The sequence below is a fragment of the Gallus gallus genome, chromosome 4, assembly GCF_016699485.2.
Source record: "Gallus gallus isolate bGalGal1 chromosome 4, bGalGal1.mat.broiler.GRCg7b, whole genome shotgun sequence".
NCBI lineage: Eukaryota > Metazoa > Chordata > Aves > Galliformes > Phasianidae > Gallus > Gallus gallus.
Window position 1 is genome coordinate 28,882,891 of NC_052535.1, and position 27,129 is coordinate 28,910,019.

At 43.6% G+C, this 27,129-nt stretch overlaps 1 protein-coding gene and 2 long non-coding RNA genes across 3 annotated transcripts; 1 reads left to right on the forward strand and 2 right to left on the reverse strand.

The window, feature by feature from the left end:
• Positions 1–1,709: 1,709 nt before the first annotated feature.
• LOC124417912 lies at positions 1,710–26,468 on the reverse strand. The gene is made up of 3 exons (XR_006939080.1): positions 25,834–26,468; positions 24,446–24,636; positions 1,710–4,233 (listed from the first exon to the last, which is right to left on the reverse strand). It is a non-coding gene; the product is annotated as an uncharacterized LOC124417912 (long non-coding RNA).
• RAB33B (RAB33B, member RAS oncogene family) lies at positions 8,215–15,233 on the forward strand. Its single transcript, NM_001008466.2, has 2 exons — positions 8,215–8,541; positions 12,053–15,233. Exons 1-2 carry the CDS (start codon positions 8,299–8,301, stop codon positions 12,494–12,496), a joined length of 687 nt encoding a protein of 228 aa, NP_001008466.1. The 5' UTR covers positions 8,215–8,298; the 3' UTR covers positions 12,497–15,233.
• LOC121110786 lies at positions 8,382–12,054 on the reverse strand. Its single transcript, XR_005859962.1, has 2 exons — positions 10,141–12,054; positions 8,382–9,556 (listed from the first exon to the last, which is right to left on the reverse strand). It is a non-coding gene; the product is annotated as an uncharacterized LOC121110786 (long non-coding RNA).
• Positions 26,469–27,129: the final 661 nt, after the last annotated feature.

Here is a 27,129-nt window from a genome sequence, read left to right on the forward strand (position 1 = left end):
GATACTCGGACTGCATGTCTTCTGCAACCACTGAAGATGGTTCAACCTTGTCTACACAAGCTCTGAGCTTTTGGCCTTGCCTCTTTGAGTATTGCTGCCGTTTTCTTGGCTTCTGATGCTTAGCTGGAGGCAGATGAATGCTCACTTTTTTAACAGTTAGTGAATTGCATTGAGCAATTTTCTTTTTTCAAGTTGTGTTTTAAATGCTGCCTATAATGGGATTCTTTTCTTTACTTGTTCCCTGCCTGTTTTTGCATCGAAATAGATGAACTAAAAGCAAGATTGTTATCCTTCATGATGCAAGTGGGAAAGGATATTTCTGTGGGCCTTCAGAAACCTCCATCTACATATTTGTTATGATTCCCCCCAGAGACTTCCAAAGTTCCACTGTGCTTCAGAAGGGATGCTTTCAGATCAGAGAGGTTCTTCATCCCCTTCCAGAAGACTGCTGTCCCAGGCAAGGAAGTTGAGTTTCCCTGAAGTAGAAGGTTGTTTTAATTGGTGTAGGGATTCTTATTACTTCATCTCCACACATCTCAGGTGTACGGTGGTTGACTCCTGAGGAAGTGCTTATAAGAGCTGGAGAAGTCATAACCTGACTCAGTGAATCTTTTGTGAAGTAGCAGTACAGTGTCATGCTACAGTGAAAACTTCCCTTTGCGTACTGAGATAAATGGCAGTCACTGGTATTCAGCTACCAGGGCAGGTGAGCAGCAACTGCAGTTGCAGTCAGAGTGATCTAGAACAGCTTATTAGTGGCAAAATTTGGTTCAGTATTTCACAGTTTCCACTGGAGAAACATTCACTATAAGTGGAGCCATGGGTGATGGCATATGCCATGGATACTGTTTTTTGGTTGTTGGGATTGTTTTTTTGGGGGGGAGTGAAGGGGCTGAGACTTGGACAATAACTTTTCCTTAGACAAAACTGTGCATTGTGTTAATACACGTTGCATAAAGCAATGTCAGAAGGAGCAGGGGACTTAAAATTTACGTAATTAAAAGAGGTGGTTAGACAACAGGGAGAGCAGAGCGTTCAGGCACATTGGTATGTGTGTACAAACAAAGTATTCTCAGAACAAACTACTCGGTAACAAATCTTACTTCTTTGCATTTAGAATGCCTTAAAAGCCTCTATCTCCTAAGGTTATGCTTTTTGGATGAGGTCTTAATGCTAACATGACTGTAGGGAGAGGACGTTCCCAGTGTCAGTACAGAATGAAGTCTTGCTCAGTTGTTCCCCTAGCATAAGGAAAAGGGTCTGAGTTTCCCTGGAAGATCTGTAGGGCTAGATGAGGTATGTCCTATTAGCCCTGTAGATCTTCCTTGAGTGTTTGATGAGGTACATGCTGTTAGCCTAATAGACCTTCCGTTAGTGTTTGTTTTTACTGGTTTGGAGGTGCGCAGCTGTACAGGAGCCCCTGAAAGTTGGTGCAACACCTTATTCTCAGCTAGACAGACTTGTAGTGGTTTTTATATACAGAAGGAAAGCAGTGGTGAGAGCAGGGTGAGATCGGGCCTGGGAAACTCGAGGTGCAAACGCAATCTCGGTATCACGTGAGAGAGTTCCAACGTACAAAATGTAAGGACTTAGTCTTAGGATATGCCTTTGAGGGCTTGAGCAGTGGTGCCATTGCTCACGTAGCACTAGCATCCCATATGCCACAGTTGCACTTCTGACATTCGCCACTAATGCTAAAACATTTGATAAGGTAATCCAGCTCAATATACCCGAGTAAAAAAAAAAATACTTCTTCCCCTTTTCGTAATCGCTTTAAATGTTTTTAAGTGTTCTGTACTGGCAGCTAGCTAGCTTTGAAATCTTTCCCCCATCTTCCCCCTCAAGGAAGTTTGCTCTAAAAGCAGTTTGTACCTGATGGATAATGTAAAATAGCTCCTACTATATGGAAGTAGAAGTTGTGCTTGTCTCGTAACAGCCTGACCTACCGCTTTGGGATGCTGTGGAAGACGTGATGCAAATATAGTCTAATCAGACGGCAGTGTCAGGGAGGAATGGAACAGCCTGTAAGTGTGGTAGTAGTGAATGCTGTTCCAGGTGGAGGAAGATGGTTGCTGAGGCTGGGAAAGACCATTGCTTCAAGGAGCGTTCTGGTTACGAGCCGCTCTTTGATGGTTGGAGGAGCAAAGAGTGTACATTTTTACTAAAATCATGATCGTGTTATTGTGATTCTTCCTGGAATTTTAAGCTGCACGTGCCAGTTTCACTGCCTGTTTTGGGGCAGACTCTTTGTTGGAGCACACAGCCAGCAGTGAGAGTGGCCAAGAGAAACTGATACGGCATCTTGGCAAAAGGAGACTGAAGGGAGTTATGAGGAGGCAGCGTAATAGAAATTCTGTTTTAGATTAAGCATCAGAGTAGGCTTTTTTTTGTTGCTAGAATGATTGCCGAAACTGTAAATAATATAAATGCAGTCTCCTGTGTCCTGGAAGCTGTACATATATATTACTTCTAGAGTGGTACAAGCAAAGAGTAGCATGTTCACAAAGATTCTAGCTTTGTATGTTGGTCTCCAGGTAAATCACGGCAGAAAACCCAGAGGTTAAAGGTTGTCCAGTTTGCGAGGGACCATAACAATGAGTATTCCAAGATAAATATCACTAGAAAATTCAAAGCATCTTAGAGTAGCTTTCCTAAGATGTTTGTTGTTTTAATTGAAAATGTTACGTCTGCTAATTGTTCATAACAAAAGGCAAAAAGTACTTCAACAACATATTTCTGCCTGGCACTGCCCATTCAATATCTACCTCTACTAGTTCTAGCCTGGTTCAGCTACTGCATAATTTTAGCCATTTAGTACACAACGTATGAAAAAGTGTCATTTGCCTTGTTGGTGAACAAATGTATGATGATGGATACGTTCAGTTATAAAATGTAATGCAATAAACCACGAATTTAGTGAAAACCCTCTTGTTGGTTCAGTGCGGCAGCATATTTATTGCTTCATTGCTGATCCATTCAAAAATCTTAAATTATCAACTCTGCCAAGTTACTTGCAATTGTACTGGGATCTGCTTTCCCTTCCAGCCTTCCTAACTGGTTAATAATGTTGTACTGTGTTTTTACGCTCTTCTCTGGTGACAGCAAATATTAAAGGAAAAAAAAAACAAAAACTGGCAGGAAGTCAATCAATGAATAAAAATGCTGAGTTCTGTTTGTAAATGAGTGCTAGTGTTTCCTTGTAGGGTTCAGCGTCCCGCTCAGATACCCAGCAGCCTTGTAATAAATGATCCCTTCCATGACAGTAGTCATTAAGAGTTCCCTTAATTCTTGGCTGGCCGTAACGCTGGCAGTCCCATTGTGCTGACAGGTTGCAAGTTTGGGGGTGTCTCCTAAAATGGAGGAAGGTCAGCCGGGGAAAGGATATGGCTACCTTGGGAGTCAGAATAGAAAAGAACTGTATTGGCAGGGAGGTTTCACTAAATCTTTCCCTAAGAGCTGCTTGTATGTACATATGGGCAAAGTCCCTCGGTCAGGTCAGTCTTCTAGGCTACAAAGACCCAATATAGGGATTTGAGTGAAGCTCTTATTGTAGGGTTTTAAAAAAGAAACCAGTGTGAGAGGGAAGCATTTGCTGTTTTCCTCAGGTCTAGATTGAAGGGGAGAATGGAAAAGTTCAGTAGCCTTCTCTTCCCCATCCGTAAGTCCGCAAAGCTTTCCTGACGCAGCGCTCTTCAATTTCTTTCAGTCTCCATCAGTCAGCAGACAAAATATGGTAGCAGTGATGAGTAAGAGTAGCAGCTTATTTTTAGATATGTAAATATTGAAGAAATTACAGAAATAGCTTCTTATGGACACCTTGAGCCTGAAACAGGAGTTCGTTGCAGTAAAAGTCGCTTTGCGTGGATAGTGCCCTACTATAAAACAGCATCCTTTCTTTATAAAGGTCTTCAGTAATTTATTTTCTCTTTCGGAATTGGAGGGGGGGACGTTTGCTCTGGGTGGCCTCCTTCCTTGAACTTAATGCTTTCAAACTTCCATCGATGGAACAGCACCTCATGACTGGTCTGCCAGAGACCAAAAGCACAGAAGATTTATGAGGAGCCGAAGTAGTCTGGCTGTTCATACATACATATGTATATCACAAAACAATCAGGTCTGACTCTTCATTGGTACCCCTCTATTCCACCAAGTACAAAGGATGCTTTTCCTACCTTGCTGTTACGCTTTTGGAACCTTGTGAGGGTCACGAGCAGCAGTAGATGACAAAACTCCCTGAAGAGATGAAGGACAAAGAAAAAACCAGATGGTTGACTCAGATTGGAAAACTGGCAAAACAACGTCACTATTCTACTGTTTTTATAATACTGTGTGCAAAAGTAAGGCTCTGGTTGGATTGCTTGACTTCTGCAATGGCTGCACCGTTGTGAAGGAGAAATGCTTTCCTGGTTTGCAGACCAAGCAGTGAGCAGTACTGCAGAACTGGACGCAGCTGCTACATTGTTCACACCTTGCTGCCATGCAGGTAACGCAAGGGGTATGTAAATGCCCTTTATTCAGAGGAGAGCAAGAGGGACTGTAGATAAATTTGTTAATGAAGACTGGCACTTCCATGGTAAGTTGACTCCTGGTGGTTCACATCATGCTTTTCACGTGGTTTTTTTAAATTTTTTCCTTAGATGAATCAATTAATGTTCCTAATTCTGCATCTCACTTCATTTGCGATATCTCTATGAAGTATGGCTGGAAAGTTGTTATGCCGTAGAGCTTGGAAAGCAGTCTTTGCTTTGTTGCAGAGTAGCCTTGTTTGCGCTTTTAATTCCCACTTTTGCTCCCTGATGAGCATCTTTCCACCACAAATCCTTCTGTTCAGTCTTTCAGGACCCTGACAGCAGAGGGTGGTTACTCCCTTCACTTAGATTTTTATTTGGCAGAACTGGGCTTAAACTTCCTTATGCTGCTATCCGTAGTAGAGTAGCAGCGCAGGCTGTCCTGTGAGCCCCCTCCTGTGTCTGCACCCTGATATGTGCAACAGCTCCTACACAAAGGGACTGGCCCCTGCCCTGTCATCTCTTCTCAGTTCCCCAAAACTCTGAACTGAAATATAGGAGGCAAATCGGGAAAGAGGGAACACGGTTTGTAGCTCCTGTCATGTTCTGCCTTTAATAAATCATTGATGGGTACACAAAATGCACACATACATGTTAATAACGCATGCTAACCTAAATTCACCCTTCCGCAGAACTCTGAAAGAGAAGGGAAGGGGATGGTGGAGGAAAACCCTGGTGCTTCAGATCTGTTAAAAGTGAGGAAGCAAAGCAATCTGCACACGGGGCGGTGAGTCACACATCTCAAGACAGGGGCTGCTGCTGAATTTGGACAAATGGGAAAAGGCAGACTGACACCGCTGGGATAAATGCAGATGGAAACTGTACCGAGTGAGAAGCTTACAGATTTGGTAGCGTAAGGAGCAGTTAAACAAACCAGTGGGAAAATAAAACTTCTGCCTCTTTCCTATGTTAACTGCACCATCAGATGCATGGACTCTATCTGTTTTTGTCTGCTTTTCTTCCATATGCATTACAATTACAGACTTGGGGGAGAACAAGAAAAACTTATTCCTGCAGAAATAAGTAACAGAATCACCCTCTGAGACCATACTTTCAAAGCAAAACCTGCTGGCAGACAATAAAATGCACAGTGTGTTCTCAGCTCAATCAAAGTGGGGGGGAATCAAGGTTCAGTTTGGATCTCACGCATGTGAAGCAACAGGTAGCAGAGCACAGTGCAGCTGGATTTACTTGCTGCCCAGGGCTGATCTATCGGAGGCTGTGGTGAACTCCAGCAAATAGAGAAACGTTGTGGCATTTGGAGGCAAGAGGTACAGCATCTCTGCAGAAATGTTTATATATATATATATATATATATATGTATGTATGTATGTATATATGTATGTTTAAATTGATGGTCATTAAGCTACCTATTTCTGAGACTCATAAACAAGGAGACAGTCTCAGACTTACACCTCTGATTTGTTCCATAACTTAAAACCTAGTAGATGTCATTTTCAGATGTTGAGCACAGTTTTCGTTTTCAGGTGGCTGACAAGTTAAATCGTGCCTTCAAGGGAAGACAGAAATAACTATTCTTGCAATGCTGAGTCCAGAGATTTATGACTATTTTCAGAATCCCCCTTCTTTAGGCTTCTCTATGTGTGCTCAATAAAAATAGCTGTGGATCTCTTAGGCTCTTGTACATTAACTCACTGAGCACAGCTGAAAGGCATAATTAAAAGTCCTTGTCCATTGGAAAGAAGAAAAATAAAAGGTTTTCCAAATGCTTATATAGCAAGAAGCAGTTTTTAAAGTACTCTGTTACTATAATTGAATTCAACTAGATTTGTCATTCCCCAAATATACAGAAAGCAGCATCCAGAAATAGTCGGTGCTGGCTGAAATGTAATGATCTCATCAACGTTCTTATCACTACGTACGGAGCACAAGTGATGAAATTCCCATTGCTGTGCTGAAATAGCTTGTACTAAAGTGACTTAAGCTCATGAGATTCCCGAGGTGTTACTGCATTAGCCATCATTTTCTAACCCACCACAAACTACGGAGGGCTGACCTTGCAGCCCATCGTTTCACAGCTGAGGACCTCCAAGGGACTGTATGTTCATTCTTCTTTTAAAGATTTTGCAAAGCAATGGGTTCCTTTGGCCATGCTGAGTTTCTTTGGCACTGGTCAGGCTTTAGTGATTGGCTTGCTTGTTTGTTTGCTTTGCTTTGCTTTTCCTCCAGAATAACTCTCGTGCATTTGTTGTGCTAAGATGCTTCTCTTTCACAGCAAGAAGCTACTACAGAAGATGCTCAAATCCCATTCAAATGCTGGTGTGAATACAGCCTGCAAAGGAAGGTGGGAAGCAGCTTCATCAAGTGCTTCTTTCACCCTTCATTGCCTTTTTGCTCTTGTTTGGACTTAACTGTCATATGACAATATTTCCTTTTTTTTATTTTTGGATGTCATCAGCAGGCGTGACCTCGTTCTGCCCACCCTTGGCTTTGCCATAGGGAGATTTTCTGTGTAGGAGCAGTATGGATTAATCTAATTATCCTTCAAGCTATTCAGTGCGTTTGTAAGGTGCTCTTACACACCATTTCCCAAATAACTCAAGAAGAGAACTCTGTGATGGTGTGTTGTGAGGTACATTAAGAGGTGCTTTAAACGCAAATGGATTTTCTACTTTGCAGTGCTCCAACTCAGCTGGAGGAGCAGCTTTGGAACGAGTTGAGAGGTCAGCTTTAGTTTACAGGTGAAGTGAATTGGGGCTGCTCTCACACGAAGGCAGACTTCCAGTAGGACGGTTTTGACTCAGTCTGTGTGTGTGAGATCCCTCACTGTGGCTCAGCAGAACTTGTGAGGGTGTAAAAACAGTTGTGAGGGTGTAAAAACAGTTGTGAGGGTGTAAAAACAGTTGTGAGGGTGTAAAACAGGCTCATCTCCCCTGGGCCTGCTATTCTCCAAGCTGGGACGGTATGACCGCTTTCATACTGAAACAACACGTTACTGCTTTCGCTTGGCTTCGTGGGCCCAGAATTCAGCAGGCCGCTCACTTAAAGCAGCTGTTTACACCAATTGCTCCCGGTGAAACTATTTTCGCATCGCTCAGACTGTAACTGATAGCAACCTGATTCGTCCTGAAGCGGAGCGGCTGCCAGCTGGGCTAAATGGCTGGCACTGAAGGCTGCATGGGTGGGAGAAGTTGTGACCGTTAGTGCACACAAAGCACCTGAAACTTCAGTCAGTTGAAAGGGGCAGCCATAGTGCTGGTCCCTGTGTGACAGGCGTCGTTCAGCCCCAGCTGAGCGCAGAACCCTGACAAGATCCCCCCGATCTGACCCATTGTTCAGCCCCTGGCTATTTCCCGCTTTACTCTTCTGGGTCTGCCCAGACACTGCATTATGAATCACAGTGGGAATATTTAGTCCCTGAATGTACGTTCCTCTGAGAAGACTCGGTTGCGAGGAACTGGAATTCTTCTCTTCCACGCAAGGCAGAGATTTAAGCCATCTCCACCAAGCTTAGGAATTGTCTGAAGCGCTGAACTCTGCGCATCCGCCCGCGTTAAAGCGCCCTCGGGCAGGGGACGCCACACCCCGGGCCACCTCACCACAGGGCCGGGCGCTGACCCCGCTCTGCGCAGCTCTCGCGAGACACGCCCGGGAGGGCGGAGCGCGGCGCCGTGACGCGCCACGAGGGGAGGGCGGGGGCGCCCGCGTCCCCGTCCGCGTCCCCGAGGCGTTCCGCCCGGGCCCGCGGGGCGGGCGTGAGGCGGCGGCGATGGCGGCCGAGCTGGAGTCTTCGCTGGAGCTGAGCTTCACGGGCAGCGGCACGGTGCCGGGCGGCGGGCTGCCCCCCGCTCGCTCCCGCATCTTCAAGATCATCGTCATCGGCGACTCCAACGTGGGCAAGACGTGCCTCACCTACCGCTTCTGCGCCGGCCGCTTCCCGCAGCGCACCGAGGCCACCATCGGCGTGGACTTCCGCGAGCGCGCCGTCACCATCGACGGGGAGCGCATCAAGGTAGCGGGGCAGAGCGCGGCTCCCCGGCTCGGCGTGGCGCCGTGCTGCAGGGCGGGCCGCCGCCGGCAGTAGCGAAGCGCGTCCCGTCGGGGAGCGGAGCGTCGCGCGGGAGCGGTGCGCTGCAGCCGCGTTCGGTAGCCGTCCCGGGAGGTGCTCAGGGACCGTGCGGATGTGGCACTGAGGGACGCGGCCGAGCGGGCAGTTGGACTGGGTGAGCGTAGGGATCTTCCCAGCCGTAACGACTCTGTGATTCTGCGCTCTGCTTCCAGGGTCGCGCTTACGGAGCCCGGTCTGCCTGATGGGCGCGGAAAGGCCGGCAGTGCCATTTGCAGGTTGACCCACTGGTTGCTCCGAACGCTCTGTGGTTGCTGGCAGGAATGTCGTTTTAAGCAAAACTCCCTCTTACTTCTGCTTGACGGTTTGTTTCCGTGAGCAGATTTTCGTAGCCGTGTATTAAGAGGGACCAGCAGCAATCACGGGGCCGTAGCATCACCGGGTAATTACAGCTGACAGTCAGCTGAAAGCTGGTGGTTTTCTCCACCTTCTTACTGGTTAGAGACGTTGTGGGCGGCCTGTCACACCCCTGGACCTCTTCTCATGTGCTTTCTTTACCCCACGGCCTTTCTAACCGAAAAGGAAATACGAATGAGAGCCTTTGTTCCTCCTTTCCTTTATACAGCGATTGAATAATGCTTCTTCAGCTCCTAGCTGACATTCTGCATTCTCGTCTGTTACTGTCTGTAACAAAACAGAGATCTTCCTGTCAGCGCCGTCTTATTGCCTGGCGCTGTCAGCAGCTCAGGCTGGTGCAGAGCAGTGACCAAGAAGTAGCCCGATCCGCAGTGCCGAGATGCTTCGTGTGGGATATTGTGCCCTTTTGTGATGTAAGCTGCCACAGCTGGCCCTGCTGCCCTTGGAACGCTGCCTGTTGAATACACCGGTTCTGGGTGAGGGAGGTGGAGAACTGGGGAAGGCGCTTTTCCGATGCCTGGTCTTCCAGGAGGTTATGTTTCAGCTGGAAAAGGAATAAACTTTATCATTATGGCCAGGACTGAAGCTATTAGGAGGATGCTATGTGCCATCAAGTACGCCCCACTATCTGTTTTCTGCCTCCTCCCCTCTGCCCATCCCCACCTTTCTCGCTCGCAGCATCTCTCCGGCAATGCCTGTTGAACCAGGAAAGAGAGGAGCTGAGATGAACCCAGTTGCTGCTGTTCTCGTTGTGCCCTGGAGGGCCTGCTGAGCAGAGGGATTTTTCCTCTTGCTTTGAAGATGAGTATTAAGTCAGTGTCTTCTCATTCCCTCTTCTCCCTTCCCCCATCCAGCTGGATGGTCACTCCCGTGCTGCTACAGAACAGAGAGCATTTCCCTTGCAGCTGGAAAAACGCTGCGTCACTGGCAGTATTACAAGCACAGTTCGTCTCACCGGGGGTCTCCCACACATTTTTTTACTATTCCAAGACAAGAGATGGGTGTATTCTTCTGTAGCCGATGCAGCAGGCTGACAGCTGCGTACGGAACACTAGTGCCCAGATATGAGGAATAGATTAAATTGTTCAACAAACATTGCGTCCTACATTTTCCTCTTCCTAAACTGACCTTAGCACTGAAAATCGATGAGAACAGTGACATCACTCTTCAGTGACCTACATAAGAAGAGCAAAGGATGCAAATTAAATTCAAAGACAGGAGTCCAAAAATCGTTTTCTACGCCTCTGAGCTATTCACAGGTGGCTGTGTTTGGGTTTTTTTCTCTTACTTTTTTTCCCAGCTTGTGAAAGAAGACATGCTTTATAGCTTTCTGTTTCTATTGAGAGAGAGAGAGAGATGCTTAGGGAGTCCTTGCTCATAAAGCAGCCCTTCTTGGATCCACAAAGAGGAGTCAGAAGGCAGGAGGTGATCACTGCTTTGACGTATTTAAGTGCTGCTTGTGTTTCTGACAAGCACGACAGAGTGATTCCGTGTTCAGTTTTTATTAGTTGGAATTACTCTGTTAAGCCAGATTTTCAAATGCCATGTCTTAAAGAGCTACTATAAAACGTGTCTTTCCTTCCTTGATGATGGGTGATATTTAAATAATAATGAAACAAGAAACTTGATGTTAATTCATCAGGGCGCATCTCTAAAATTGATCATTATCTGTGTTTTTCAGTACAGCAGATGATTAGGCAAGGGTGTCAGAAATGGAATAGTCTGTTCCAGTTCTTCTGGTAAGATGAGAAAATAAACTTCTGAAGTGTAAAACTTTCACTGTTGGGAAAATGTCTCATTTGAGAGGGCACGTTTTGAGTTGGAAAGCTGCCTGCAGATGGAATGTAGGAGAAGCAATGAGTAAAGTTTAATTTGAAAGATACGTAAAGCTTTAATTGATTTTCCTCTTTTGTACCAATAAACTTACGGGTGGATCTTTGCTTCCCTAAGCGTGACCAACTTCTGCTGTCTGAGTGAGGTGGAGAGAGAAGCATAACCTCAGCTTCTACAGCTGCCTGTGGAAACCAGCTGCCTTTCTGTGTTAGATTGGATCAAACAATGGGGAAGATTAGATGTAGTGATCCCTGAGCATCACGTCGTCTTACTATAAGCCGGGCCTCCCTCCTTTCTTTCTCTTGAATTTGTCATATTTCAAATTAATGTTGTTTTTTCCATGAGTCTCCCACCTATACAGCATTCTGTAAGGGCATAGAACCAGAATTCTCTCTCAGCTGGGTAGGTGAGGGCATCTTACTTAAGCTTAAGTGACTGTATTTAATCTAGTTGTTTGGGTCGGGCTGTCTTTGAGGCGATGAAGATGAAGTAAATGGGGTGTAGACTAGAATGCAGTTGGCAAAAAGCAGGTATATGCTCTACAGAAAGGTGAATTGCAACTACCGTTGCCTTCAGTCAAAGGCTAGGATGCCTCGCTTTGGTTTTCTTTGTGATCTCAGTGACTCCTTTAGAAGCACTGCGTGGACCTTTGTAAGCCTGAGCGTCAGAAGCTGCAAATAACTGGACTAGAGTACAGAGGCCGAGCTCTTTCGTTGTCCAGTTCATTTTGCTGTTGTTGTTTGTGCACGATTGGTGTTGTTCCTTTTAGGGTCTCTACCACAGTAGGCTGCTACCTTAATGCTTAGAACAGCACTTCAGGGAAGGCGACATCATATTTGGCAGTAAAAAATCCTGTCAGATGACAATTGTTTTTAATAAGAAAAGCTTTAGTGCCAGGATGTTAGTATTTATTTGTGTAAAAATCTTACAAAATGCCGCTTCCAGTAAACCATCAGAAATTTGTCTTTGTGATGAAGCCGCCTCCTGATTTCTTTGTAGCTTCAATTGTGAGCAGACAGTTGTGGAAGCAACGATTTAGAAAACTCCATAAAAGCAGTAGTTTTCTTTGGCACAAACTTTGCAGTGTGATTGATTCCAAGGAGTGATTTTCTGTGACTGCCTGACTTCCCTAGCTGTGGGTAATGCGTGTTATTTTCCAATGTGAGTAGTAAGACATTTTTCTCTCTTTTTACCCTTCCCTTTTCAGATCCAGCTATGGGATACAGCAGGCCAGGAGCGCTTCAGAAAGAGTATGGTGCAGCACTATTACCGGAATGTACATGCTGTCGTGTTTGTGTATGATATGACAAACCTTGCCAGTTTTCATAGTCTGCCGTCGTGGATAGAGGAATGCAAACAACACCTCCTTACCAACGATATACCACGGATTCTTGTTGGAAATAAATGTGACCTGAGAAATGCCATTCAGGTACCTACGGACTTGGCCCAGAAGTTTGCCGATACGCACAGCATGCCGTTATTTGAAACCTCTGCCAAAAACCCCAATGACAATGACCACGTGGAGGCCATATTTATGACACTGGCTCACAAGCTTAAAAGCCACAAGCCACTAATGCTAAGTCAACCCCCAGATCGTGATCAAATACACATAAAGCCTGAACCGAAACCCGCCATGACCTGCTGGTGTTAAATTTCACTATTCATTAGCTGCCACCTTGTCCCGTGTGCAAACGCTCCAAAGTTACGATCTTGTCATAGATCAAGGGTTTGGTAGCAATTATAGCAAATCCCTTTGGCACTTTACTGTGTTGTTGGTTTTTTTTCTGGTGTAGATGTGCCCATCTCATTTTTTTGCACTTCGTTATTCTACTTTCTGAATTACTGAAGTTTCACTATAAATATGCAGGAAAGTAACCTTTCAAGTGAAGTTTTAACAAAGCAATTCTTGAGCACTGGCTCTCTCAGATCTTTTTTGTCACTCGTGGTGAAGTTACAAATAGTAAGACAGTTTACTAATGTGTTTGCTTGCTACCTGCATTGGGATAATGTAGGAGGAAAAGCGTTTTGGGACAGCCCGATAGCTCAACGTGCAGATCAGCGGGTGGGGAGATTTCTGATGTCTGAAGGAATACTGGATGCCTGCTAGCAAACTGAGAAGCGAGGGCCTGTTTATTTAAAAAGCAGACAGGACCATCAGATTAAGTTTGAGCCGTCAGTGTAAGTGCAAACTGCTGGCTTTGGTGGCCTGTCGTTGCGTGGTAAACTTTGCTTCTCCGTGGCAGTGGTGGGAACATTGACCAACTTGTCCCTACCTCTGGGCAATTGTGTGGTACATAACACTTCTTCATTAATTTGTTATAATTAATTGTAAGACTAATTTGTCCTTCTTACGGCAAGTCCTGTAGCATGGGATGTGGGGGAAGAACCGGGACTAGAACTATCTTCAGCCTCTTCGACCTTACTAAGATTTAAATATTCAGTGAGGGTTGACTTCTAAATGTGCTGTATTTGAGTTGAGTGAGCCAGGATAAGTGAAAACGCTTACAATAAAAATAAAAACAGGAGTGAATGTATCAAAAGCATACTGGGGTTTTCAAAGACACAGCTTTCGGAGGATGCGCGTGCTGATGAATGCTTCTTAAATATCTTGAAACAAAAGACAGCTTTTTACAAGACGACGTGATAACTTGCTTTAGTGATGAAAACGCCTAGGACAGAACGTTACTTCGGGTGCCCCTTTTGATGTACAAAGTCGTGCCTTATATATTGTAAACACCGAGGCCGCCGTACTGCAAGGAGTTTTGCTAATACATATGAAGGCTGCTGCGCAAAGGAACAACTGGCTTCCGTATGAGAAGGTTGATTGGCTTGCATAATGATTAAACGCTGTCAGCCATTTACAGGATAGGGAATATCAGATTTCCTTTAAGTAGTTGTAAAGGCAAAAATTATTGAATTACAGAGAAAAATGTGCCAAATAGATAATGTCTTACAGATGTTGTTGGTTAAAACATGCTTGTGTCATGGCTGTAAGCTATGCCTCCATGGCGTTGCTCACGTGAGTTAGTAATTGCTCTTCTAGAACCATCTTCATCTGCGCTCTCCTTGTTGCAACCATTTGTTCTGTTCTTTGAAGGTCAGAGTTCATAACAAAGACGGTGCTAGGTTGCATATAGCTACATAAAGTGAAATGTAATCCTTAGATTTCAGTCTATGACTTCATAGGCCATGGTCGAACAACATTTTCTGACTTGCTACTTTTTAAAGGAATTAAAAATGAAGGTGTTTGATTTGCAGTATGAAACGTGTTGTGTTGGCTGGAAATACAAAGCCCAGTTTAGAAGCTGCCAGCCCAGTGGTGGTTAGAAACAAATTACTGAAACTAAGTAGCTAATATAACGTGAACTATGGAAATTACTAAGATGTCATTGAATTGCAAGTTACACGGATAAAAGGAGAAATGCATCGACTCTTTTCTAGATTTAGAAAAGCATTCAGTTTGGCCTAATGCGATGATGATGTTTAAAAAGAGTCTAAACAGAAAATATTATTATTGTCCAAATAAAGCTGCTACAGCTCTGACCGTAATGTTGTTAATGCAACATGTGTTAAAGGGAACTTTAGTAGTTGCTCTGAACCTGACATGACTGGGTCTACAGTCCTTTCAGAAGCAATCAGCTTTTTGAAACTAGTGTCCTTAATGGATTTTTTTGGAAAAGGATTGATCTGAAAGTTATATGTGTAGTATTATAAATAAACAATTTATTTTTTACTCACGTCCTGAATCCTTTTTCTCAAAAGGATCCATCTTAACTAGTTGCATAATAGAAAGTGCGTCAGCAAACACTCTTTTTTGTTGTTGTTGTCTTTTTTGTTTTAATTAATTTGAGCAAAGCAAATCACACAGAATGAAGTGTTCCGAAGTCAGGGTAGGGTCTGAGGTAAGGAAACAGTGTAGACACAATGCTAATGTTAAATTTGATATCGGACATCTGCAGATCTGTTAAGCTTTGAGGTATTCGCAACCTGTACATAAGGGCCCTCACGTCATTCAGATGGTGTGGAAGCAAACAACGCTTTTAGTATGTAATCTTGTTTTGAGCACACAGCATGTTTTAATGGTTCTGCCATGAAGATAAATGTGACCGTTAATTCGGGGTTCGATGTGCTTCCTGGCTTTCAGTAGTAGTGTTCTACCCACAGAATTGATGTCAAAAGCACCGAACACTTTGTATGCACATTCTCACCTTCCCGAATTGTCATGTTGGATTCTTTTGTATGTGTTGGGGAAGGGTAAGCCAATGCCAGAAACCTAAGAACTGGCTTTGCCCCAGACTATTATCACTTGTTTTCAGTACTTGTTCTAAGAACGGTGATAACATTTCTCTTAGTAAAATCCATAATAATAAACTATGATAAAGAAGGGAGCAAAATGAGTCTGTAGTTTTTTCTATGCGTGGCTGACAGTGCGTTGGAAATGTGTCGCAGTACTTGGACTGCAGTCAGCGCTTTGCCATTTCTCATAGTCATTTTAAGGCATCTGAATGAGCCACCTGATGCATCGTAGCACGTCCAGGTCGTATGTGAGGTTCTAGGAGAACAGGAGCCAGTGACTTCAAACCAGCAGCTACTAGCCCTGGAACGTACATCTGTGTCCTGAAGGCATCTTCATCACGCTCACAGTCCTACCTCACGTGCGGGAAGAAAAGCCCTTATCCTCACACATGGCTGTGGCTCAGAAGATAGTCTTGTAGGCTGTTTGGAAAAGCAAGTACTGGAATCTCTTTTCTTCATAATACACTCACAAAAAAAACGCTGTCTGAAGCCTGAAGGGGAGATTGATTTTTTTTTCCTTTTTTTTTTTTTTTTTTTGGCTGTTCACTCTGCGAGTCCAAATGAAGGCATTCATACAGCTGAGCGGAGTCATCAGCGAGGCCTGTAAAGCGACATTGATAGGGAAAGAATTGGTGCTGGCTTCCACTGCCCACTTGGATTCACTCAGCTCTGCGCAGCCACCCGGCTGCAATGTTGGAATCAAAGAGGCTGATGTGTGCCGAAGAGCGTGCGGGAGGCTGCTCCTTGTAGCATAGGGAGGTATTGCCACGGCCCAGAGAAGGGCATGTAAGAGCAGCAGAAATGAAAAGAGAGAAGGGAAGAAAGAAAAGAGGAAAAAAAAAAAAAGAAGAGGATAAAAATGTACCTTCCTTATTTTCCTCTACAGTTAATACATTTCCCTAACATAAGCTGCTAAATGTATCTTCTCCTTGTTTATTCTTAGTAGAATTGAGATTTGAAGATACATTCCTAAAGCTATGAATAGTTTGTAACATTTCTTTAAAGGCTTCAGTATGTGAATGGCCAACTTCCAACTTGAGTAACTACATTCTGCCTACTTAAATTCCCCACGCAGCTTCAATTAGATAAGTTATTCTTCTGCTCTTTCTGTCCCAAAATTGTTCTGCAGCATTGCTGCCACTATTTCTGGATTTTGCCCCAGAGGTGCTTGCACTGATCCCTGCATGATATACAGATACACAAAACAAACAGAGTTTTTTTGCTGGATTAAAATTGTTAAGTAGAAGTTTTATGATGGTTCAACCACCTACCTCTCAAAGAGTTTCCTCCTATACTATGAGCTCAGCCTGAAACTATGCAGTTGCATGTAAGTTTTGTCTACTAAGGAAATCCAGACAGTATCTGCTCCAGATGGATTTGAAATGGAAATTGTCTCCAAGCAGGGTGTCAAAACTGTACAGATGTTTTACAGCTCCTCCAAGGCTTCACTGCACTTGAGTTTAACTGTAGATTTAACTATAAACAGATACTTGCAGTATAGTTTCTTATGAGTGTAGCAGCTGAAATAATTATTAGGCCAGGACGTTATAGTGGCCTTCCAGTACCGGAAGGGGGCCTACAAGAATGCTGGGGAGGGACTTTTTATAAGGGCACGTGGTGACAGGATGAGGGGAAATTGCTTTAAACTGGAAGAGGGTAGATTTAGACCAGATATTAGAAAGAAGGATCACCACAACATTAACTTAAAAATAGGATTGATTTCACCTCATTCTCCTCATCACGCATGAACTCACGTCAGTACATGACATGCAGTAATAAGACGTATACAATGCAGTGTTACAGTGTGCAAAATCAAATGCGTCCTTTAGACAGACATGTTGGGTGTACCCTTTTTTAACTAGAATTTATCAGAGAAAATTTTTGTGTACACACACATAGATACTTACATCCTACCAGTTCTCCCTTGTCATTAGGTCTGGGAAAAGTTAAAAACAAGGATCTAACTCCGAACTGCTTCAACGTTCGAATAAACCTCATTCTTGGATCTTGGTTGTGACTCTTACTGCTGTAACGAATCTTTCCTTGCAGTCCGTACCCTCAGTAGAACAGTTGCCTGCTTGTTTCCATCAAGCTTCCTGTTAGTCTTGCTCCCCAAACACAAGGCCATTGGTTACTTGCCATGACAGAAAATAACGTAAGGCAATTATTGATCATGAGGTCTATGTGCTTAGCTATCCATTTTCTGCATTCATATTCAACAGGAATGGGTAAGAAATATTTTTGGTCTACAAAGCAGTCATTATTTAGGTGGCTGCATGATCGACAATCATGCATGAACGATGATCAAGTTCATTTCAGCATGTTGTCCCAGCCCTTTCCTTCTAGACATTGACTAATCTCTTCTGAGTTTGTTCTCACTGTAGCTTGATGGGACCCCATCCTCAGGTCCCTATGGGAAGGCTCTTAAGTAATAAACACAGAAGTGTTATTACAGCAGGAGCCAAGCCCAGGCTACACACTGGAGACCTAAACTCCTATAAATTATAGGGTTTCTGGCTGGCAGTTCTCTGGTACCAAACAGTTACGCCCATGCTTAGCGTTTTGCTTACAGTCTTTTCATAATTAAGTGCAGTGCATCCCCGAATTGCTCACACAATGGAAGTGCACTACAATATCATTATCATTGCTTCTAGTTGTCTCCCATTGCCCACCAGAGACTTTTTGTCAGCTAGATATGTTTTTGTTTGTTCTCAGCTCTCGCTGTATTTGCTTTGGTTGTGGAATGAGAATCAGCTAACGATACCGTTTGTTAGGCTACGCATGCTTCTGCTGCCTAGCGAGACCAGATGGGTCACTTGGCACATGAACCTGGAGTGAGATTGGGGTCTGCTGTTTTAATGAGACTTATTTTGAGGGAGGGAGATATGCGATGCAGCCATGTGGAGCAGCGTCATCTACGCTCTCTGAAGGTTACTATTTGTTACTGCAGTCACCTCATATTTTCAGATCGGCCTCTTCGGCAGCTGGTTCATTTGTTGTATTTTTTCATTTAATTGGGGAAAAAATACAACATAAAACCAAAGAACCGCTTGCCCGAGGACCAACTAACCAACCATCATCTTCAAGAGCTGAGAGAGCAGAAGCATTCGAGGGGCTAGGAAAAACAGCCACATCATTTTACCTGCTCATTTTTAGTCTGAAGCTGGTCAGGTCGGTGATCGGTATCAACAGTCACATTATTTAACAGTTTAGGATAGGATACAGAAGGACAGTCACAACACCATCCCCTTCCACACACCCCACTTGTTGTTTTATAGTCACTTTGTGCCCCGCTGGCAGCATGCACCAGCTGCAAACCAATTAAAACAGCTCTCCAACAGTATTCCTGCCTAATCCGTAAGTGCTGTGTGGTCATTTTATTCTCCACAGCACCACTGCTGCAGACAGGGACAAGCGGGGACGGCCGCAGCATCTCCACCATCCACCACTGCCAAGAGGCTGCCTTGGGAACACAGGCAGTCTCTTAGAAAACGGAGCTGTTCTGAGGATGCTCCGATTCATGAGGGACCAGGCTGGCACGTCATAGAAAGACATGGGAAATAAGAGGGATATGCCTCAAAACAAATTAGCTCATACAAAGAATTGTGATGTCAGTGCCCAGAGGAAAGCTCATATAGGATTTAAATACAATAACTGCCCTAAGAACAGAAAGCGTTGTTATAAGACCAGATCATCTTACTAACTTGTTGTTGCATCCCAGAGGGTAAGCAGGCATTTCAGTTCTCAGCTTTGCACTTTGTTTGAATGACATCAACCTGAGAATCGAGACTGCAGTGCTCAAAATAGAAACCTCACAGAAGAACGTCAAGCTGTGTGCATACAAATAAGAAATGGATTTGGAAGTGCAATTTATTGACTCTGGTATCGTTCTTCAGTCATCAATAAAACCTTTGCAAACACATGTCTTGCTGTTTAATATATATGCATGTCTGTGATAAATTGCCTTGACTGGAGAAGACAGCAGAGTACCTGCAGACACCAACAAAGAAGTCAACTCATGTACAACAGTAAAACTAAAACACAAGGTGTATTGTATATTCCCGAGTTTGCTACTGAAAATGGACAGCTTGTGAAGTACTTCAACTTGCCTGGCTTCTGATAGGTCTTCCTACAGAAACCTGAGTTACCTAGGAGTGGTCTGCTTGTGGCTGTCACAGCTAACTCTTGCTCTGCAACCTTCACTTCTGAAGAGAAGTCCCTCAGGCATCACAGAATAGTTTCCGGCTAATTCCGTTGCTAAGTCCACCTCTTGGCAGAAGTGAATGCAGGAACTATTTATTTCTGTCACAACTTTGAATTTGCAATGATTGCCTCATCTTTCTTGATATAAATGATGAGACCACTGCAAACATTAGACTACATCTAATGATGAAAGGCTGAGTGGGGCTCTGAGCAACCCAATGCAGCTGTAGGCTACACTACTTAGCAGCAATAATTACATAATTGAGTAACCTGGTTTTTCAATATACTAATAATCGTTAGACTTTTAGAATAACTTTTCTGACATATTAAACTTTCTACTACTGTGGTAATATGTAGATACCTGAGCCTTGCTTCTCTATGTCTGTTTTTCTTATGTTCCTTAAATAAAAGGTTAAAGAACTTATAACTGGTTTTCAACAAGTGGTTATGCCAGGATTGTTGGGTATTATTTTAAGACCACACATTTTTCAATTGATGTTCCAGTAGTTCTAAGGCCCAGGTACTTTCCATCTTGGCTTCCCTACATGCTGTGCTCTGCTAAGCGTTTCAACTACAGTTAGGCTAAAGGCTTTTAGGCACAGCTTCCTGTTCTCGAGCTTCTGCTGTGAGGTTTCTCCAGCATCATGTAACAAAAGTAAATAACGTATGTTTATATAATGTACTTTCAAAATACCCACCTGGCATTTTGTTAGTGTTTTCCTGCCAGTACATTATTCAGGAAAGTTTTCCTTCTGACTGTGTATTTAAATTGCCTGCATATTTAATTAGAGATTATTGCTAAATAAAGAATTACTTCCTCATAACAAAGTACAAGACTCCCAGCCCAAAATCTCAGCAAGAGGGCGCTCATCTGGTGATGTTGGATGTCAGCTGATCCAATGGCTACAGGCCAGAGATGCCCATAAGGTTCTTCTTTCTCATTTTGGTTGGAAAAAAACAGGTAGAGATTTTCCCTGCTGCCTGCAGGGAAAAACTTCTTCCATGAGATGCCATGAAAACTCCGTGCTGTCTTGCTTTTCCCCCCAGCTGCTGTGCTGAAAATGCCTATACTGCAAAGCAAGCACTGCCAGTGTAATTCACTAGTAGATTTTATCAACTTCCACACTAAGCATTCCCTGTTTTTAAGAGTTGCTTACAAGTCTGCTGGAATAAATACTCTTCTGAAAATACTGACAGGCATACCAGTTGTGGTTTAACTCCTCTGGTGGCTCTTTTCCCTACCTTCCTGGTGGGATGGGGGAGAACACTGCAAGGAAACAAACTAGAACTCATGGGTTGAGATAGAACTATTCACACAGATGAAGGATAAGGTTAGTAGTTACAACAAGATATATGTGTCTATATAAGAAAAAATAAAATCAAAATACATAAATTATAGGAAAACAAAACAAAAAAATCAATTGGTCTTCTAATTTAGATATTCAGCAATTTACCGAAAAAAAAAAGAACTAGTTAGGATAAAACAAGAACCATTTCCACTAACCAGCTTTCATTTTGTAAATCATAGAATGGCTTGGGTTAGAAGGGACCTCAAGGATCTTCCAAGTACCAAGCCCCTTGCCAAGATCATGCTCAAGAGCACATCATGAGATTGCATAGAAGCATAGAATCATTCAGGTTGAAAAAGACCTTAAAGATCACTGAGTCCAACCACAACGTAACCACACTACCTTAACTCTAACAACCCTCTACTAAACCACATCCTTGAGTACCACATCCAAACGGTTCCAAATTGTAGCCTAGGATTTTACTATCTGTAGCATTAAAGGATAGATTAAGGGATTCATTACTTCAACGTAGTCCTGCAGTGCAGCAGACTGCTAACCTAAGAAGTAAAATTACAAGAACAATGGAAAGCAGGCTGATACTGCAACATCAACATCAAGATGAAGCCAAATATGGAAAAATATAACATGATCACAGTTTGAACCTATACTCAAGACATCCATACACGTAAAGACTAAAGAAACACAAAAAGAACAATGAAAGTGAATTTGTGCATGCTTACCTATAGCGATGGATGTGCCAGTCATCATGGAATGTTTTTATTATTATTATTATTATTATTATTTCTTTTTTTTTTTTTTCATCCCAAACTCTCAGGGAAAAGCAAAAGATGCTCATCTTTGTTCATCTTTTCCAGTAGAGAAGTTAAAATGGTTCCACCCAATTGTGACCTTTCAGTAGCTTACCTTTCCATGAAGTTTAGGCATAATTACCTAAATAACAAGATAACTATCCAATTCAATCCAATCCAATGAGCTGTGTACCCATCACCTTCACACCAATAAAGCGATAATCATTAAAGAGCAGCTGCAGTGCTCTGTGTTCCTGTGGTGGAAATATAACAACTACATAAATGGAACACTGGCTTTATTTTAAGTTGCAGTAGCTTCAAAAAGCAAGGCATCATTGAAGCGCTGGGAACACCAAAAGAGCTCCCTCATCAACAGCAAATGGCTAATGGAAAGTAACAAAACAATTTAAGTGTCACATGAGGGAAAATACAGCAGTGACAGCAGAGCTACAAGATCCTGGGCTTTGGTGAGCGAGGACTCGCTCAAATGCAACAGTTGTAAACACAGAAACAAAAGAAAGAGGCTGTTTACCTTCAGAAAGCCTCAGTAGGAGGAGATCTCTAGAGAGATAGCTTTGTCTCCACTGCCAACCCTTAAATGAGGTCTGGGAAGGGGTGGATCCTGGCTCCACCCCTTCCATCACTCAGGTACATTGTGTGCACCTGAGTTCCCCTGGGTTGGCCCTGCCTTCCCACCAGGTGCTCAATCAATGCTTCAGGCTGTGACTGAGTGTTTCCACTACAAATTGTGGATGTTAGCACTCAGAATGCAATGCTTCCTAGGTTCACCCTCATTATTTGATCTGCATAATTATACCAAACCTTTCAATTAAAACAAGAGCAATTAAATAAGAAAATGGTCTGAATCTACTTTCAAAAGAAGAGCTGGCTACAGTTAGTTACAAAATGTTTCTGAACATCCGTCTGTCCTAAATGTACGGCCATAGAAATCTACATATTTCATCTAAAAATAACATAGTTTTGCCTAAACATAGGAATCAAGAACACTGTTTGACAGAGAATATATCCTCACCTGAGCCTGACCTTCTCTCTGAGAACAATTTCATGCAGCCTGGATGACCCATTTTTTATGGTTTTTACAGAAACTGGGACAATGGAAAGCAAAAAGGTGAGGGAGAGGGAGGCATGTGCTGAGAATTTTTTATGAGACAATTTAACTTGTAAAGGTGAGCAGAAGAATTGGTGACGTACCTCCGTTACCGCCAACTTCGAGCTCGTTATTGTTATATGTCTCGAACAAGGAATCTATAACAAAACTTCATTTATGATACAAAAGGTGTTCCAGCACGGGACCAAGTGCAGGAAATAAGGTAATTTTTCACCTTCTGATATGAAAAAGAAAGAGACAAGGACATTTCTTCCTTAGAATGTTCTACAAATAAGTGAATGGCAACAGAAACTGCAGCCTAAGAGATACGCTCAGCACAAGGTTGAAAAGATTTAAATCCCCTGATACGTATCATAATAAATAAAGCCTATTTCCAGGAAAAAAAAAAAGAGAGAGAGAGAGAGAGAGAGAGAGCAGTTCTGCATGAAGTTTGACAAATCAAAACGTTATCCACTTGTAATAAGATATTGCTATTACCTCTGAGAGGCCACACCCCGCATAAGCAGTGACCTTCAGTTCTCCTCTGTCAGCCTGGAACGAGTAGGCGTTCCTCTGAGCACACCAATACCTTTTCTGATGCTCTGAAATGACTTCTTGTTGTCTCAAGCAAGATTTCAAAGTAATGCGCTGTAGTTTTTCATGTTTACAAATCCTATGACTCTGTTTGGCCCCTACGCTTGGATTGCCACACCTATTTCATTCGGTACCTTACTTGAAAAGGTGAGACACTCTGCAATCAAAACTAATGCAGTACCTTTTGACCTCATGGACGATGTTTGCACAGCTCAAGCTCTGGCACCACACAGAGGTAATTTCCGTCTATTTATATATCAGTTTCACCGCGTAAGGGCAGCTGTTTATATTACAGTTATATGTGATCCCTGGGATCTATCCCAACTGTAGGAGTTGCAACTGATCGCACGCGTATGGGACTTATCATATTTTACCGAGACGTCCTTGGTTGTGAACGGTTGCTACCACATTTGAGCAACTCGGCAACTTAAGTTTGCCCTCTGTTTCTTTGCTTCCGAGAGATGAGATTTAAAGCAGTTCTAACTGGGTTTGTTGTCAGATAGGTGCAATAAAATATACTTAGTTGAAGTAAAAATAGGGAGAAAAGTTCTTTATTTTCCCTAGAAACCTCCCTGTTTTGAAAGACTTAGAAAACTGAACATCACATATAGCATTAATCATGTAACGCTGTACCTACAACCTTCTATCTAATAAAAGGAAGGAGAATTTGACTACTTTCATGCACAGAAATCCCTGAACTGACCCAGTAGCACATTAGAAGAGCGGACAGTAATGTAAAATAGCAAGAGATTTCAGAAAATGAAAAGATTGACACCTCAAAAAGACGTAATTCCAATACCAACCGCTTCCAGTGCATTCAGGAACTAAGAGACAACCGTTCCAAGAAGCATCTTTGGATTGCTGCAACTTCTCTGAATGGCGTAAGCTTTCAGATTCCAGCAAGTATCATTACCAAGCACCGGAGGTTGTTGAATCTTTGCAGAAGCTCCCAACTACACTACCACTACTATACACTTGCCTTCAATGTCTTCCAACTCTGTGTAAATGAACTCACCCAATATCATTCTCTAAATATAATGACCACTCAGTTAACAGCCTCTTCTTTAACATACCATGCCTTTATGGTGAATCTTGCTCTAGACTTCAGCGCAAACACAAACCAAGGTGCATTTCTTAAAAAATATTAAATACAGCATTGTGCACACACTTCGCTGATGTCCTGAACTGACAATTTGTTTACTGTAGTAGAAAGGGCAAAGGGAAAAAGGCAAAGGGAAAATAAAACACCATCTACCATCCCTGCCCCCCTCCACCAACTGCCAGAATCTTCAGGTACTTACTTGGTTTCAGGGAGTTGAGGAAAACTGTATCTAACAGGACTGAGAAGCTCAGGGGTCCTCTCTCTCCTTCTATCTGCCCATCATAAGCCTCTTTGCTGTACAGTTTCTTCACATTAGGTCCCATTGTAAGACAAGTTCATAGCTCTGTGAAGCACGCGCTTACGGTTCAATGCAAAGGAAGCCACCTGCTTCTGTGTTTGAGCGTGAAAACAGTACATCAGCTGCCAGCTCTTCATTTTGAAAGTAATGTTTTTTTTCTGTTTTCAGTAGGAGGTATGTTTACTCTGTCACATTTTAACAAGGATAAGCATGGACTCTCTAACAGTTTATGAGCTCTCTTTTAGAAAACTTTTCTCTGTTCCAGATGCCACTGACCCCCCAAAAAAACAACGGGGAAGTTTTGCACAGATGTATCTGTAAGCGTGCAGAATTGAATAGTAAATTGCAAGAGCATGGAGAGCCTCTGTGATTACAGCCTGTAATTTTTGTAATTTTTAATACACGTAAGTAAGCACACACATGGAGCTATTAAGTAAAAGGAAAGAGAAAAGTAGTGTGCTTGTGAACACAAAAAATTAAGCACTCAGCTGTGCCTTCCCATCTCTGTGTCCGTAGGAAGGGCACACAATAAGGAAGCCGGTGAAATGCGCCCTAAGATTGGTGCAACAGCTTTTCCATTTACTTCAAGATATTTTTAACTCGCTCATAAATAGGAAGCAATAAGGGGCTCCTGGCTTCATCGACTGAAGATTCAGCAGCTGATAAAAAAAAAAATCAGAACCATTTGCTCATCAGAGGGTGATCTGAGTTCCTGCCTATGATTACTCATCCTCGTCAGCACCCTGAAGCGCTAACTTTGGTGCCAGGCTAGAGCTGAGTCACCGAGACGCAGCCACTGAGATGCAGCCGTCAGAAAGCACGGTGCTGGCAGCTCCTGTGATTGGCATGTAAGTCTCGCAGTGAGAGCAACCGTTGAATCCAAGTGGCATCCAGTTATATCAGTGAGGTTTGAAGTTGGCTATAGAGAAAAATATATACATACGTAACACCTTCCTACTTCCAAGTGCAGGCCAGCACCACTCTCTGATCCCAGGATGTCTATTTTGTTAACTACTACTCCTGTGCTTTCCCAGCTCTTTCGAGGCTCTCTTTGGCAGCTACCACTACATTTGCTTGTCTTGCAGGCAACAGAAAAAGGGAAGCAATCAGCCAAGGATCTGCTGCAGTAGAGCCAGCAAGACCAAGCAAAGGCTTTGGTGAGAACCTCCACCAATGAGCCAGATAACACTTCTGCTATAAACCAGGCTGATAGATTTTTCTCTATGAAACAAGAACTGTTTATTCCTGCAGTCATTTCCCGCACAGAACACTCTATGCGGTTGACCTACCTGAGTGAAGTTCAGTGCTACGCATCACACTGGAACGGACAGCTCTGCAGCCCATGTGGCACGGTGGTTTTGTCCTCTGGCTTCTCTGCTACAGTCCCGACAGGGCCAAGGAACAAAGGAAACTGCCGTTACCGTCAGGCAGGGCCATTATGAGATTGGAAGGGGAAAGCTGGGGGTGAGGGAGGCACTGCCAGGCTCTGGGGGGAATATGATGCACGTGTGCAGCACCTACTAAATATAGCACTGGAAGCTGCAAGCATGAATACATTTTCTGCACTGCTACCCAATGAGAGAAACTGACATTAAACTGAGGTGCAGTTTCCACCGATTTCCACAGTGCAGTTGTTTCTTTTCTAGAAACTCTCCTTCTGTAGAAGGAACCGTTGCCATCGTGCAGCCATAAGGGATCTGAGGTGTCTCTCTGCTGGTACCGTGATAGCGGCACCGCAGTCGCACCGCTGAAAGGACCGCAAAACTGATTTGCAAAAGACAGACAGGCATTGGGGGTTGTGCAGCCGCTGCTGAGCCAACCACATATGTTTCTAGTTAGAAATGACACAGAGCACGCTCCTCTTCTACACTCCTACTTCAGTATACGCCGATAGGGCGATGCCTTTTAGCGGTCCTCGGTGGGTTTCCTTGTCCCTGAGTGCCACTGTCGCTGCTTCCAGGCTTCGGGCCCGCACATCGTTCAGGTAAGTTATATCTCCCAGCATAAGGCAATGTTACAGAGCAGTATCTGTGGTGGGACTGCAGCTTCCACCCAGACACGGTGCAGTGGCTGAGCAGCGCCTTTCGGCAACAAACCTCTTCCAGCAAGCTGCTCCTTCAAAGGCAAAATCTGTGTCAGAACACAGAGAATCAAAGCCAAGCTGGTTTTAAGCATCAGCAATCATACGAACCTCTCGGGGAGCCTTGCTTTCTTTTAATCTACAAGAACAGCAGTTTATGTTAATCAAAGGGGGAAAACAATTTGTCGTAGGCTGTCAGGAGCAATGCCAGAAGCGACTGAGGGTGGGAGCGCACTCACGCTCGCTGCTTTGATGCTTGCTGCACTACAACGGAGAAGGCACTGCATCACTTTCTGCTTCACATTGTGGATTACTATGTTAAAGACAAATAATGTAAAACAACACAGTAATGTACAGTCAGGCTGCAGCTCAAAGTGGACTCTAACTGGCTAATTACCTGCAGTTAGCAGGCCTGGCAACTGAGATTTCGGGTGCACCTGGGTGCCCAGCGGAACGTAGCAGGGTGCCAACATCTGTAAGAAATGCTTCAATATGCAGCTTAGGG